This window comes from Pinus tabuliformis, chromosome 4_1 (genome assembly GCF_031772625.1).
Source record: "Pinus tabuliformis cultivar Carrire ecotype Pingquan chromosome 4_1, CPIR1, whole genome shotgun sequence".
Taxonomy (NCBI): domain Eukaryota; kingdom Viridiplantae; phylum Streptophyta; class Pinopsida; order Pinales; family Pinaceae; genus Pinus; species Pinus tabuliformis.
Genome location: NC_142303.1, coordinates 564,460,114 through 564,477,526, shown reverse-complemented (window position 1 = coordinate 564,477,526; position 17,413 = coordinate 564,460,114). Strand labels below are relative to the sequence as shown.

The 17,413-nt window shown below is 32.2% G+C and overlaps 1 protein-coding gene and 1 long non-coding RNA gene across 2 annotated transcripts; both read right to left on the bottom strand.

Moving 5' to 3' along the window:
• Positions 1-3,179: 3,179 nt before the first annotated feature.
• On the bottom strand, positions 3,180-3,617 carry LOC149177120 (uncharacterized). Its single transcript, XM_089421671.1, has one exon. The coding sequence runs from the start codon at positions 3,615-3,617 to the stop codon at positions 3,180-3,182; it is 438 nt and encodes a 145-aa protein (XP_089277797.1).
• Positions 3,618-16,401: 12,784 nt separating this feature from the next.
• LOC149177119 (uncharacterized) lies at positions 16,402-17,151 on the bottom strand. Its single transcript, XR_016258732.1, has 3 exons — positions 17,032-17,151; positions 16,806-16,931; positions 16,402-16,562 (listed from the first exon to the last, which is right to left on the bottom strand). It is a non-coding gene; the product is annotated as an uncharacterized LOC149177119 (long non-coding RNA).
• Positions 17,152-17,413: the final 262 nt, after the last annotated feature.

The following is a 17,413-nucleotide window of genomic DNA, read 5'->3' as shown; positions in this document are numbered from 1 at the left end:
TTAACACACAATCTCAAAGTGTCATATTTCCTTTTCCCAAATAACACATTTGTTACCCATGGTGATACACTTGACCTAATGTTCCCTTTATCCAACATTTCGTCTAGCTACAACTCAATTAAATCAAGCGTGCTCATTTGATAAGGAGTTTCCACAGGCATGAGTTCAATCAAGAAATCAACCTCCCTATGTGGTGGTGGTCATTGGATCTTCTCTAGGAAAACATCTACATACTAATTTACAATTGGATGTTCCCTCATGTTATAATTTCTTGTTGCCTCTCGATCCACTGGAGATGTGAATAATGAATAGGATATAGCCCTTGTGACCACAATGCTTAAGTTGCAATATTGTTACTAGTCTGATTGGCACTAGCTTGATCTTCCCCTATAATATGGTATTTTCCCCATTGTTACTAAGGAATCTGATCGAATTTCTATAAAAAATGATTTTTTTTGGTGTTGCACCAGCCAATCCACCCTAATGAGGATGTCATATGCTCCCATGGGCAACAAATTTAAATTAATTACAATGGGCATGTCATTTAGCATGATTAGGCATGAATTAGATGGAATAATCCACTTTCTTCCTGGTCTCAATAGCCAATTGGACTAGCCAAGACTCCTTATGAATTGTCCTGAGTAAGGAACTCTTCTCGACCACTTATGGGCTTACGTAGTTTGTCCTGGGTTTAACAAAATAGAAATGGATTGGTCATTGATCTTACCTTCCATTTAGATTATTGAGGCCCGATGATCCACTTATCTGTTGTCCATGGATGCATATATGCATGGTGCACACCTCTCCATGTCGTTCACAGTCTCTTCTTCATGTACGTTATACGATCTTGGGCGACTTTGTTGCCATTGAGGGAAGTCATTTTTCCAATGGTTCTCCCACGTGCCCAACATTACATAGGCCCTACCCTAAGCTTCTCAATTTCATATTGTGTGGGTTTCATGAACCACTCTTCACTTGCCAATGACATCTCTCTATTGAGGTTCTCCTTTGGCATAAGTGACTGGCTTATGGCTTCCCATTGCTAGCTTCATTCCTTTCCCTTTAAAGTTTGACTTGACCTTCTCCTTCCAGTCTATTCTCGCAAATGGACATTTATTAAGTATATGCTCTTGGGTTTCAGCTTCTTTTCTGCATAAGCTACATATTGAGGGCCCATAGAAGCCTCTTTGCTGGATTTTGTCCCATGTCAGAGTCCGCTCTTTGCTCACCAACCATGCAAAAATTGTTACTTTCGGCCACCACTTGCCTTCCCATATTACTCTCCAATCAACAGCTCCTTCCTCCCTTTCCTGTTTCGTTGCTAAATAATACACTTCTTTTACTGTATAGGTTCCTTTCATAGATTTTCCCCACCTGAGGATATCCCTTCCTGGTCTGATTTTAATTTTCCTCAATTCTACCTCCTTAGTATATAATTTTTCTATATCCTGGTTTATATTTTCATACCATTCCTCTGGCCTCCTCCAAACCCTCCATACATTGGACTCTCCCTCTTTCCAGTAATCCCTCACATATTCTAATCCTGCCCTCTTCGCTTTTTGTTGGATTTCTTGTAGGGTTTGTATCCTTTCCAATTTATCTCGCTGCTGCCATCCTTCCTCCCAGAATCTGGCATTGCTCCCCGCACGGATTTCCCAAAAGGCATGATTATTAACTATGTCCCTATTCTGGCTTGCAAGTTCCCAGAATGAAGATCCTTTTGGGATTTCCTCAGCTCTCAGTCTTCCCTCTACTGTTTCCGGCATATTATATTTATGATTCCATATTCTCTTCCATACATCATTTCCCCCCCTGCACCCATCTCCACAAAAGTTTTTCCCCTAGTACCTTATTTAAAATTTCCGGATCTCTCACACCCAGACCTCCTTCTTCTTTTCTTTTAGTTACATTTTTCCATGAAACCAGAGCCCATTTCCTCTATTGCTTGGGTCTGCCCCATATGAATTTCCCAAATATTTCCTTCATTCTTGAACATACTCCTTTGGGTGCTGCCATAATGGACAGAGGATAGATAGGTATCGATTGCAGTACTGATTTTAAGAGTACAATCCTACTTGCAATGTTCAAGGATCTAAAGGACCAACTTGCCAATTTGTTTTTTATTTTTTCCAACGTACTCTGCCAGTTTTTCATCCGAGTAGGGTTTATTTCCAACTGGATTCCCAAATACTTAGTAGGTACTTCTCCCTGTCTAAAGCCTAGAGTTCTGGTAAGATGAGCTTTGATAGAATCAGGAGTATTAAATATGAAAGTGCATGATTTTTCATTGTTTATTTCCATACCTAATGCCTCCATGAATATTTTCAATACTCTCTTGAAGTTCCTCACCTCTTTGACTGAAACTTCGCCAAATAGCATCACATCGTTTACAAACTGCTGTTGTGTGATGGGCAGATAGTTTCCCCATAGTTTTATGCCTTTAATTCTCTTTTCCCTTAGCTCTTTTATGAGATTTCTTCCTAAACCCTCCACTGCCATTATAAATAGGAATGGAGAAATAGGATCTCCTTGCCTGATTCCCCTTGTTGCATTGAAAGTACTCGTTGGTGTACCATTTACCAGAATTGAGAAATTCGGAGTTGAAAACATATTGTAGACCCATTCAATCCATCTATTATCGAATCCATATGCTCCAAGAATCGCTCTGAGGTAATTCCAATTCATCCGATCATAGGCTTTTGACAAATCTAACTTCATCATCATCCCTCTCTGCTTTTTCGTCTTTAAGGAGTGTATCACTTCCTGAGTAACTACTATTCCGTCAAGTATTTGGCGACCCTCCACAAACCCAGTTTGCTCTGGTGCAATTATATTCGGGAGTAATGGCTTCAACCTTTTCGCTATCAGAGTGGCTATAATCTTATAGATGACATTGCACAATGCTATTGGCCGAAAACCTTGTGCCTCCTCCGAATTGTTATTCTTAGGGATCAAGGTCAAAAAGGTCGAATTTATACCAGGCCATATCTTTTGCTTCATTCTTGATTCCTCTACAGCCTCCAAGACCTCCTTTCCTAGAAAATGCCACCCTGCCTGATAAAATTCCACCGTATATCCATCCGGTCCTGGTGCCTTGATCTTGCTCATATTCATCACGATCTCTTCTACCTCTTCCATGGTTACTGCCCTCATCAGAGCCTTGTTTTGTTCATTTGTTATTAACCTTGGAATTCCCTCTCATCATTTTCCGATCCTTCTCCTTTCCCCTGTTCCTCCGTCAGATTCTTTGTTGCCTCCTCTTGTCGGTTTTGTGGGCATTCCCTGAATAGATGTCCATACTCATGACACCTTCTGCACCTGAAGGGAATGTGCTCATAGTCTATGGGCTGCTGCCATATTTCATCATGGTATTCCACTTCTATGGACTCCGTCAAGGGTTCTGCTATGTTCATATACACACAAATCCTTGCATAAGATGTGTATTTCCCTCTTTTGGTTGACTCTGCCACCTTTACAAAGGTTCCGATCGAGTTTCCAATCCCTTCCAATATTTCAGGATCCCAGAACTCCATTGGTAATCTGAACAGTCTAACCCATATGGGGGCTGCCAGTATTTTCTCTTCTTCCGGATTGTATATGTCCTCCCAGTGTCTCATAAACAGTCATGCATTGTTCATGAAATATGGTCCCTCCTTAAAAGTTATTTCTTTATCCTCTACGTTCGCAAAGATGACTGTGAAAAAGCCTTTGGCACATCTTCCGTATATGCACACATCTTCCGTATATGCCCAGTTTCCGTATATGCGCACATCTTCCGTATATGCCCAGTTTCCGTATATGCGCACATCTTCCGTATATGCCCAGTTTCCGTATATGCGCACATCTTCCGTATATGCCAAGCTTCCATATATGCGCACATCTTCCGTATATGCCCAGTTTCCGTATATGGGCACATCTTCCGTATATGCGCACATCTTCCGTATATGCCCGGTTTCCGTATATGCGCACATCTTCTGTATATGCCCAGTTTCCGTATATGTACACATCTTCCGTATATGCCCAGTTTCCGTATATGCACAGTTTTCTTCAGCCATATTACAAGCTAAAAACAAATTATTTTGGCTGATATTTTCTCTAGTGAAATTTTCACTAGTTCTATTACTCATATCATGCTGCTTCTTCCTACATTCATTTGCATAATGCCCATATTATTTACAATAATGACATTGGACATTGGCTTTATCATACCTTTGTCCTTGAGCATGATGTTGTCCACTTTGTTGGTTGTTGCCTTGGCCTGAGTTCTGATTTGGATTGTTGCCTCTTCCTTGAGTATTTGCTAGACTGTTTCTTCCACCTTTGTTTTGGCTTCTGCCTCTTCCTCTCTTGTTTCCTCTGCCTTGACCTCTTCCTCTTCCAAAGAACATCTGGGTCTTAAAGGCATGTTCTAGAGATGAGTTTTCATTTCTACTCAATCTCTGCTCATGTGTTACCAGTGATGCACGTAGTTCATCAACTGAGAAGTTTATGAGATCCTTTGTTTCTTCTATGCTGGTGACAATCACATCGAACCTTGAGGGTAGGATCCTCAACATTTTCTCCAAAATCCTCCTTTCTTCAAGAATCTCTCCATGAGACCTTATCTGTGTGACCAAACCAATCACATGTGTGAAGAATGAGTCAATGTTATCTGACTTCTTCATGCAAAGAGTCTCAAAATCTCTCCTCAGCAACTGTAGTTTTGCTGTCTTCACTTTCTCCATGCCTTGATAGGCTATCTTGAGAGTTTTCCATGCTTCTTTGGATCTCTTAGCTGTTGCTATCCTTGGAAACACACTCTCATGCACTGCTTGATACAAAAAGTAGAGAGCTTTAGAATCCTTATTCTTATTGCTCTTCAACAGATCTTTCTCTGCCTGAGTTAAATTATTAAACTCATTTTCATCTGCTGGTTCTTCAAAACCATCCTCAACAAATTCCCATAAGTTTTGGGAATCAAGCAAAGCTTTCATAGTTATTGCCCAATAGTCATACTTTTTCCCATTAAATTGTGGGAGTTGAGTATTACAGATACCCATGCTAGTGTTGGCTCCAACCATTCTTACACTCTTAGCTATGCTTCAAAATACTTGACTGTGTAATTAAAATAATTGATTGTCTTCAACCGTAATACCAAATACTTATTTGAGAAATACCTTGGATTTTTCTTAACTAAGTCTTCACTCTGCTGGAGAAGTTGCTGCAGCAAGAAATCCTTCCTTCAGCTTCTTTGACACCTTCAAAGAGCCTAGACAAGCTCTGATACCAAGTCGGGAATTTCTGGTGATTCCAAACAAAATTTACTGAACAAAGAATGCTCTATTTCTTAACACAGGAAGCTAAAAATTTGATTCCAGAGAACAGAGATTCACACCCATTAAATAACTTGTATTCATTAATAGAAAACAACTGTTACATAAAATAAATCTTCCTCTATCAGAGGGATTACAACCAAAACGCTTCAGTTCCAACAAGAATTTACTCTGTTTCTCCAAAAACTAACACTGCTGAAACACTCTATTTCTGCTTTCAAATTTTACATAGCTGTGTGTAAAATTTTTATGCTCTGATAACAAACCTAAGAATCATATGCTCTGATACCAAATGTTATACATGAAACACACAATTAAAATAGAAATAGAAAGTTAAGTAACTCAATGCCTTGAGAATTAGATAGAAGAATGGACGAGAAGTAACTTCGAAAGGGAAACCTTATTCTACAATATAACCAATGTACAAGATGAGATGCTCACTAAAACTTGGTCTCCCTCATATATAGAAGAAAATGAGTACAATTACAATTAAAGGGTCTAGCTAGCCAATAAGGAAAACACTAGTATAACAAAGAAATGCAATAACTCAATATCTATGGCTTCACATATTTATTGTGAGATACATAAAAAATGATTAGGAGACATACAATCACTTACATGGTCAATCTAAACTCGTGTTCTATTCCTTAAAAAGACATATTTTCAATATATAAACACATGGGTGAAGTAGAAAATTTGGAATTTGGAATTAACCAACAAGGAAAGTAAATTAACTGAATTGACCATAGGAATTAGATGTGAAGCAAAAGTATGTGATACTGGATTGATCATGATATTAATTGCATAAATTTTGATTAAACATCTCTATGTATTGTTACACATTGAAGTCTAATTATTTATTTTATAAATAATCTTTTCTAGGCATGCATGTACTATCATATTCTACAATGTGAAAATATGGTTAGTATTTTAGAGTTGTGAATGGAAATCGTAGAAACAAGCATATAATTATGGAGTGTCTTATTTAATTAAAAAAAATTGCAAGATCAAGCGATACAAACCTAATAGAAAGAAAACTTGATTATTTGACATCATTTATGAGATAATTTAATTGGATTACAGTCCCTTTAAACAAATTATTTTTAAATGTAGACGATTTTAGCTTTTTTTGTAGAAGATATATTACATATGAATTGTATGGTGATATATATATATATATATATATATATATATATAATATATATATATGAGAATTTTATGTCATACAATTTATTCTTTTAGAACACCATGAGTAAGATTTCTTCCATCTTGATGTCTGCAACAAAATTTGGTGGTTTTTTTACTACATGTACACCTAGAAGAAAAAAAGTTCTTGAAAATGTACTTGTTACAATTTTTGCAGTAATTCAAGAAGGGAATGATGTCAATGTTTGTGGTAGAATAACAAGTGCACTTTTGTTAGGTAGTGTGCACTATACTGTGCTTTTTTTTACTCACGCATATGCACAAAGTATGGTTGGCTCATATCCTTATTTGGTAAATTTAAATGAATAATAGCTCCTAAGTCATAAGCCATATTATAATGAATAGAAATCAATCAATGTTTAGCTCAGTGAATTAATGTGCATAAAATCATAAATCGATAGCACTTAGGTGTTTTGTATATATAAATATATGATCTCCTATGTCTTTATTATTATTTTATTCACGATATTATGGATAGGTAATTATTATTTTACCTAAATTTATTTATTAAAAATATAATATAAATAAACTAATTTTATTAAAACATTTTAAAATTAATATTCAATATTTTTTTTGAACAAATTATGTATTTTTATTTTTTTTTGTAGGCTGGGGTGGGACTCTCTGATTTACATGTCCATTATGAACCCCTCTACGGGGGAAGGGTAGCCCAAGATTTGAACCCAAGATCTCCGGTTCGGTGAGACTTCATTTCCACGACCCTTGCCACTTGAGCTACCCCATGTAGACGAATAAATTATGTATCTAATTTGAAACAGAACATTATTTAAATCTAAATTGAAATTGTTGTAAACTTACATTTTAATAATAATTAAGTTTTCACAATTATCAAATTTACCTTAATCTTAACTAGAGTATTTGATTTCAATTTTGTTAAAATTGGTGAAAAGTGCATATGTAAATAAATGACAGATACACAAAATGCTTTAGATAATTGTCATTATTATAATATACGGAATCAAATATACATGAGTTTGGATTGTGTTAAAGTTCATTATCACCCTTACATCGAGGTGTCAATGTACTAAAGAGCATAGTAAATTTATGCACATTTCATATATTTAGGTGTCAATGTACCAAAGAGCATAGTTGATATTAACATGAATAAGCACTAACAAAAATATATTTAGTAAAACTTGTACCTAAATTTATTTATTAAAAATATAATATAAATAAACTAATTTTATTAAAACATTTTAAAATTAATATTCAATATTTTTTTTGAATAAATTATGTATTAAATTTGAAACAGAACATTATTTAAATCTAAATTGAAATTGTTGTAAACTTACATTTTAATAATAATTAAGTTTTCACAATTATCAAATTTACCTTAATCTTAACTAGAGTATTTGATTTCAATTTTGTTAAAATTGGTGAAAAGTGCATATGTAAATAAATGACGGATACACAAAATGCTTTAGATAATTGTCATTATTATAATATACGGAATCGAATATACATGAGTTTGGATTGTGTTAAAGTTCATTATCACCCTTACATCGAGGTGTCAATGTACCAAAGAGCATAGTAAATTTATGCACATTTCATATATGACTATTTGATGCACTTAAAACGATAGTGAGTTTTGTTAATTGATCTGACCTGTGTACATGCTTAGAGTTAGCATGGTTTGAATTCCAAGGTGACACTATTAAGAACCTTTTAAAAGAAAAAGAAAGAAAATAGAAATGTAGGCTAATTTTAAATGTCATATATGTACCAAAGAGCATAATTGATATTAACATGAATAAGCACTAACAAAAATATATTTAGTAAAACTTTTACCTAGATTTATTTATTAAAAATATAATATAATTAAACTAATTTAATTAAAACATTTTAAAATTAATATTTAATATTTTTTGAATAAATTATGTATTAAATTTGAAACAAAACATTATTTAAATCTAAATTGAGAAATGTTGATTCTGAGATAAATAATACTTATTGACATAACTAGAAATTACTCTGAAATAAACCACACCTATTGGAATGTCAAGTGGAATGTTGAATCATCTTTGACCATTCTTCAACTCCCAAGCCATAAGCAAAGGAGTTGTTGGACCTCCAAAGGAATCTTGAGTCAATTCAACCCCTTAGTGGGAAAATTCATGAATTGGTTTTAATTAAAAGTTATTGAGTCTTCAACATGTGGATGACTAGTAAAAACATATTATAGAGGAAGAGTCCAACTAGCCATTAGCTAGTCGTTATCTAACCATTAAGAAAAGTTTTACAAAAGGCTAGTCTCTCCTCTAGTAAGTGTTGTTGAGTAGGAGATGATTTTGATGCGATAATACAAAGAAACTATTTGTGAAATAACTCTCTTATGCATTTAGTTGATCTTCTATGCCTTTTCTTCTTGGTTTTTTCCTACAATCTTGTGCTTTTAAGGACTAAGTTGCAGGTATACTTAAGCTATCACAATAGTATCACAACAATCTGTAGAGGGTCATGTGGAAGGGGAGATCAAGGCCCAGGTCTTCACCTCACAATTTGCTAGTTGCCAAAAATACTCTTTTCCAAGTGTTGGACAAGCTCTCTTAGGGGGGAATCTCCCTTTACATTTGTGAGCTATTGACACTAGTGTTGCTATTATAGTTGGGGGATCTCAAAGGAGTAGATCCTCCTAGTGTGGTTGAATTTTCTTGCAGGTTGTCCAAGGCTAAAAGAGGGGGATAGACTTGCCCCCAACTCCCCACTCATCTCTAGTCTCAAAGGGAAAATCAACAAAAAAAAAGGGTTGTGATCGCAACTCTGCAAATCGGTAAGATTAAACAGAAAAGGTAAAACCTCACCCTTCAACCATCTCATCATTTAAAAGTTCTTTAAAAAAATTCCTTTTATATTTTTATTACTAGCTTCCTGCAATTTACCTATCATATATAGCGCTAGTAAACCTTGAAGAAAAAGAGCTTAAGTATTTATCACAGCCAAGGAATTGATATATCTATTTTTAAGATTATTTTGCCACATTTACACGAGTATATCTAGTTTATGTGTGCAGATGTGCAGGAAGATATAGCTGTAGCAAACTTTCATTTGCATATTTTCACTCAACAAAGCTCCCTTTTACAAGCAAATATATTTTATTTGCCTTGTTTTAGCTCAGATTTATTTATTAAGTTTATATCTTGAAAATATAGCATGGATTTAGTTATTTCAACCCTTTATAAATGTATTACTTTGTTGAAACAAATTTCTATGTTGTGTACCCAAGGGGTTTTGACCCCAAGACCTCATAATGAATTTTCAGCTTTATAGAAAATCATTTTATTGCAGGCCTAAAGGATTAAAAGTGGTTTAAATAGTCCAAACTTATACCTTCTAACCTCCTCCCAGGCACTTTTGGGTGAATCTCAAGGGGAAGTATCGAGAACATTGACTTTATATAACCATAAAATTAAACAATGCTCCCGTAAAATAATTTCAACAAAAACAAAACCATGTTTAAAAGAATTCAAAGTTCGGAAAACATTGTTTTAAATACAAATTTAAATGATTAAAAATAAATAAAATGTTTTAAAAATTATTATTATAGAAATTATAACACATGAAAAACAAGTGTTACATAGTCGCTAATGTAGCTAGTTATGCCTTTTAGTTTAAATATAGCTAAATTGAAATAAAAATATAATAAAGAGAAATAATTTCTATTGTATTTTCTCTTTCTTTCATAAGTGGTGATAACACTTAGCTCATGCATATGGAAAAATACTTTTAATGCTAGTGGAAATACACATCCCATCATCAATCTCGAAATGAATGTAAAATTGAGATATAACCGGAGCTTCAACATAATGAATACTCTCTACAATTGCTATATATATGTAAGCCATGTACCAAGGGCTTGAATTGATATAATACTTTGAAAGTATATTTCATATTCTCTTTATTGTATCAATTAGTTAATCGATTTTAGATACCATTATCTTTTATAGAAGTGGTTATAGTTAGGGATCTTCCATTTATCATAAGGAACTTACTTGCTTTAAAGCATGCTATTATATAATCTCTTTATCTAGAACTTCTCATTTCACAAAACATTTTATTTTATTTTATACACACACACACACACACATATATATAGCATGCTTACCTCGTAAGATTAATCGATACATTTCCATGAACACTTTAAACGAACCTTCCCCTTATTGTTAAATATTAACAAGTTAATTAACATTTTGTAAGTTCAAATTTATATTTATTTTTAATCTTATTTTAATTTATCTTTATTTTTTTAAATCATGTTTATCCTTATTTGATATTAAAACAATATGATAATGACAAATGAGATCTGAAAAAAAAATTAAATAATAATAATAAGGTATTTCATTTTTTACAATTTTATTTTCATGTTTAAAAATTATCATAAATATTCCAACATTAATATAATTTTGTTAATTCTTCAAAATGTATTAAAAATATTTTACTTTTGTTGATTGTCTAAAAAGTATTCAAAAAATTCCATTAACATCATAGTTTTGTTGAGTTAAAAAATTAAGAATGTGAGTAGCATGACACATATTTTAAAATGTAGATTTAATTTTAATTCTAGGTTGGATATTATAAGAGAGAATATTTTTTATCTTCTATCTTTTTAGATTCATAAAAGTGACTAACATATTTATCTGAATATGTTTTGGGAATTAATTCATATTTTAACATGTTTAATTTCTTCTTTTTTTCCCTCTTCACACTAATTAAGACAAGGAGATACTTTTGATTTTAGAAATTCTGATTAATCTCATCATTATAATATCTTAGTGTTAATTCATATTTTAACATGTTTAATTTCCTTTTTTTCCTCTTCACACTAATTAAGACAAGGAATGACTTTTGATTTTAGAAATTCGAGTTAATCTCATCATTATAATATCTTAGTTTTATTCTTCTTCATATTTCTTTATCACGGCAAAACTTTTCATTAAATATTATGTCATTTTAGCTTGAGCAAAAAGTGACTTTGAATAAAGTGAAAAATAATTCTAAGAAACCTCTTACTTTCATAATACTTATCCATATATATAATATACATATCATATCCATAATTTTAATAACAAAAAAAACTTGTTTAGTTTTATAATAAAATAAGATTTATTAAATATTAATATTTTAAATATTAATTTTTATATTAATTAAAAAGTAATTATTATATTTTTTCCAACCCATGGCTTAAATATAATTTACAAAAAATTAAATAAACTTTCTATAAAATTATTTTATTAATTAAAAATAAATAATTTACAAAATTTCTAAATAAACTTTTTATAAAAAAATTATAACTTTTATACCTTCACTTTATTATTTAAAAATAAATTTAAAGTAGGAACTATATCTCAATTAATAACAACATCTTTTAATTGTAATTCTTATATTTTAGTTTTGGAAAGAATTAATATTTAACGTAATTAATCATTATTTATAAGTGAGTTAGGGCATAGTTTCAGTCTTATCAAATATTATGAATTCTAAATAATTGAATTTATTTGTAACGATGGTGTAATTCTGCTAAGATTAAGATTATTTGGAACAAAATTTCTGTTATAACCTTGGACATTGATATTGTTTGTTTTTATGGCCAAGATAAGAGATATTTTTGGAACAAAACTCGCATTATAACCTTGGGATATTGATACTATTTGTTTTAAGGAGAATCCTACCTCGATAACAAACCCACAACTAATGATCCTCTAAACTTTAGGTTTTGTTTTTTGTTTTTTCTTTTGGTTGAAGTAGTTCTATTAAATGCAAGGAGAAAATAACAATAACCCGGAGATAATTTTCATTATTTTATTAATGGTTTTTTTTAGTACATTAAAGTTGTAACTAAAATTAGATGTTGGGGAAAACACAAAATTAAATTAGTTATCACCATTTAACATTAATAACCAAGTGTGATTGTTGTAAAATTTCCTCTCCATCTATCCATAATCTTCCCTTCACATGCATGGATAGTGTTGGTGATGAAAACCTTAAATTCCATGAAGCATTTATCAATTGCAATCTTTCTTTTATTGTCCTTTACTTTAATAATGTATATAGTACGGATTAATAATTTATAACATATTTAACAAATAACATATATTTTAATTTAACTATATTTAAACTAAGTTAGCATTTTTAGAAGGCACCTTTACTTTTTGATGAAAAAAATATAAATTTTCCATAAAACTTTATACAGACAATAGATTAATATGAACAAATATGATATTAAAGCTTACAAAAAAATCATTCATAAATAGAGTTCGTATTATCTCTGGGTAGCTATAGATAATGCAATCATGAAATATCTCATTATTTTAATTGTACTTTTTATTAATAGAAAGTGATATGTTTTTATTGTTTTTTACTCTAATTTAACTATATTTAAACTAAGTAAAGATAGCTACTTTGCAGTCTTTGTTCAAATGTGAGAACTACTTCATACTTTTGGAAACTTAATAATTAAACTATGCCAAAGCTAGCTTATTTTGAATTATAAGTTTTAAAGTTTTAATGGTCGAATATTAAAAAAACCATTATGTTGTGTGATTGTGAAAATAAAGAATCAGTTACATATTATTATTTTGCGATTGGAATATTTGCAAATTAACAATGTTTAATATTCCGAAATGGTCCAATATAATTGGTTTGATGGGAATCAATGAAAGTTGATGATTACATTGCAGTGCACTGTTATTATTATAAATCATTTAGTTCAATTTTCGTGAGATTGGAAACTATTAAATACAATGTGGAAACTATTTAGAGTTGCACGTTCTCCATAGGAATTTTAAAGAGTTTCAACACTCACAACTCTTCTTGCTGTGACTATTGCATGGTTGTTATCAATATGGGCGCGCAAACCATCAATTTTTCTTCTTTCTAGCTCAGATATGATATTCCTTCCAACTCTGTAGATACCAAAATACCACCATCTACAAATTATGAGTATGTTTCTATAAGTTTCATTGATATCTTCATTATTCACTTCTTCCATCACAAAAGTGCAGAAGCAACTCTGCAAGCCAATCTGGAAATGATCTATATGAGCTTTGGCATGAGATATATGTTACGTTTCTATTTGGTAAGTAGGTTTCACTTCTCATAACTATTGGCATCTATTTAAAAATCCTACTTAGCCTTACCTGCTAAATGTGTTACTTGCTTCCTTTTCAATTGCTGTGTCTCTGTTTTGTCTCTATCACCTCTGCAATACCTGTCAAGTCTTTCACCCATGACCATTCTTTTGAAATTGCTTGGTAATCAAAATATTTGTCCCTGGCATTTTCTTCTGATGCGCTTTGTCATTTTCATTACCCAGCCACCTCTTCTCTTTAACTATTTAGGCACTGTGATTTTTATTTTTTATTTTTTTCTTGTTATCTATCATTTCTGGATATTCTCCTTACTAGCTTGTACACCTCATGACATTTCATAACTAAGTATTCCTTTAATTTCTTTAACAAAATTACCTACCATTCAAAGAAATAGTTATTGAGTTCATCGGTTGAGTTGTTGTTGATTTACTCTCCTATGTACTCTGTTGCCCCAACAATGTAAAATCAACACTGCTAGCACCATTATAATATCAATTCCACCATGCATATATATTGTTTCTCTATTATATACAAGAAAGCGAGTCGAAATATCTACACCTTTGTCACCATGTCCTCTTGAATAAGACGTTACAATATTTATGAAGCCTAGATTTTTATAATTGATCAAAAATTGTATGTATATACATGACTAAATTTTATTTGTCTATCTAACGTATTTGAGAGAACAAAAAGAGAATTCCAATACTTATTTAGAACTTAGAGTGATCACGTTTTGTGGAATGACGCAAGTCAAGACGAAAGCATTTATTCTATTTTGGATGGCAAAAGTTGACATTGGTTGTTCTGGCATAATGAGGATAGTGAAAATTAAATACCATATACTTCTCTGTTAATATTTTATCACCTTTGGTACCTATCATATATTTCATTCCTATCGCTCAGGTCTTCTATATAATGTTTTGTAACACCAGACTGTGCATAAAGTGTTGTAATAAGTGGCACGTTGGGTGTCTTTTATTAACATTTACAACCTCTCAGGACCCATTGATTGATAATCGTTCTGTTAGCATTCCTCTGCCTTCTAATGCAACCTATGAAATATTTGTATGAAATACTTCTGACTTGTAATGCATATCATAACTGATGCAACATATAGTTCTAACTTTTGTAACTGTGAAAATGACTTTGCTGAATTGGCTTCAATTAATCTACTCCGTGAATATCTTTGGCATATTCTATCATAATCTATTTCTGGTGGCATATACCATTAGTAACAAATCCCTGACCAAGCTATGTAACGTTCATGCCAAAGAGATGAAAATCCATTTCAACACCCACTGATCCACAATAAAATGGAGTTTCATGGGAGGCTTCCTCCAAAGGATAGAGATAAAATGTCTACTCCATTCAACACCACTGTGTCCATTCCTGCCATGATGTCTGAGTGGGAGCACCCTTGATACCAGTATACCTTATACACTACTATAATGTTCACAGTGTAGCCCATGGACTCATATATGAGGCATTTCCCTCTTTTCAAGTGCCAGAAATGGGCACCCATGCATCTCTCCATGGATTTTATTGTGGCCACCTGATTGCTTCTCAGTTTAACTCTGAATCCAATGAAAGCAATATTTCCTATGTAGAGTATACTCATTTCTTCCAATTCTTCATCATTTAATACTCATGCTTTCATAACTGCAACCTGAATGAATTACCCATACCAAGTTACAGGATTCATAGAATCATGGGTTCAAACCTTTGATGAGTTCATGTGAACTATGAATGACTGGAGCTTTCTGACTGCTTCTTTGGATAAATTGCATCATAAAAAAGGAGAAGGGCTGAAACCCATTTTGTGCTAACTTTTCCAACCTTGTAATCAGATCTTAGTAAAGCCTTTGTCCATATTCAATAGGCAAAGTAAGAGGTCCATATGTAGTAGTAAGCTCCGAAATACCAAAAATAGATCTCTGAAAGGCTATATTTCTAGAGTAAGAACCTTCCTCTAGCCTTGACCTCATTGATTATCAAATCATCATGCCTATGAATCATGCTTCGTTATTATATGAATTATTTATGTGCATATTTGTTGAAATCTATAACATTCATAATTTTTCTTTAAAGAATGGAAATTCTGGAAAAACTTATTCTAAAATACACCACTAAAAATTAACAGATATATAGTTGAAATCTACAACATTATTATTTTCCTTTTTTAAAACTAAAATTATGAAGACCTATCACACCTATTAACATAACCAGAAACTATCTACGTGAGCAGAGGGATGATTGAAATGGGTGCTCAGAAATGTGGTCACATATGGAGATAATGACGTCTTGGAGCGGTTTACTGCATTAATAATTAATAACATTAGATTTTGTTAATTATGCTTTGATAAGGATGCCAGGAGACTGAGCACTGAATCGTTCAGGAATATATTATCCTGTTTTTATTCCTTTGTATATATTTGTGTGCATTATTTCGCCTTTAAAATCACGGATTCACTGTTTCTTGGATTGATGCGATAGCAGCTAGGATAAAGTTGGACAGATAAGGGCAAACGTAGCTAGTGAAGGGCAGTACTTCAGAGGAATATCGTGTAAATATATTTAAAATCTTTATGATGTTGGCATTTTAAAGACATACTTAGCACCTGGAAACAATTTTTGGAAAAAAAAATGATGTATTAAAAAGTCTAAAGAATACAGAGATTACATATATTGAAACTCTCCTTGTAGCCCCTTTATAGATAAAACAATGGCTAAAGTTATATTATTGTAGCCTAAGTCATTTAAACTTCCAGGAATGTTTAGCCTTCAAAGTAGCAAACCTAGTGGGTTTAGTGAGAGCAATGCTAGTTGAGCATATATGCTCTATGTATTGTTTGCGTGACTTGAACCCACGTGCTTTCAAGTCCTTTGGCGTGATTTTGGTCCTTTTAACCATAGCATCAACATTTATCTTTTTTGTTTTCTGTGGAAATTAAAACATTATCAATAAATATCAAAATCCACATAGATATAATGAAAATATGCTGACCATGTAACGAATATGAAAAGACATTTCATTGACTAGCTATCAATAAATATCAAAATCTATATAGATATAATGAGAATATGGTGAACATGTAAGGAATATGAAAAGAAAATGCATTAACTAGTCATAAAAAAATATGTCAATGTTATTATGAGCTAAGATATGTAGTATATAACTTACCTCTCTTAATTTATCTTGAAGTCTAGGTGAATGTCGCAATGGTTGAGGAGAATGTGATTTTTGCTGAGTATCATGTCCACCATCATACATGTGCAAAGGTGTTTTAGGAGATGTATATTCATTACTCTGAACATTAGATTATACATAGATATAAGTATGTGAATCAAAAAGAATTAAATGTAAAAATATGATAAAATTATAAGAGTATAAATAAATATAGTCTTACCTTGCATTGTGACATTGGACATGAAGATGGTTGTAGCATTTGAACCATTTCATTTCCATTCTTCTTAAGGCTTCTACAAGGGGTTTTCATTGATTGTGATGGTTCCAAAGGGAACACCGGTACCATAAATAAGAAATAACACACACGCACATAATAATAAAAAATCAAAGATAAGGATATATAATACAGAACATCCATTTCTCATCCCATCATTATGGTAAAACATAACAATTTATATATTAATATTTTCGGTGGAATAGGTTATATGGATTAAAAACTTACTGGCCCAGTAACCCCTTGAAAACCTTGAAATCTAGGTGAGCGTCGCAATGGTTGGTGGCTTGAATTTGGGGAATTTTGTTGATTAGGCTATGCATATCAA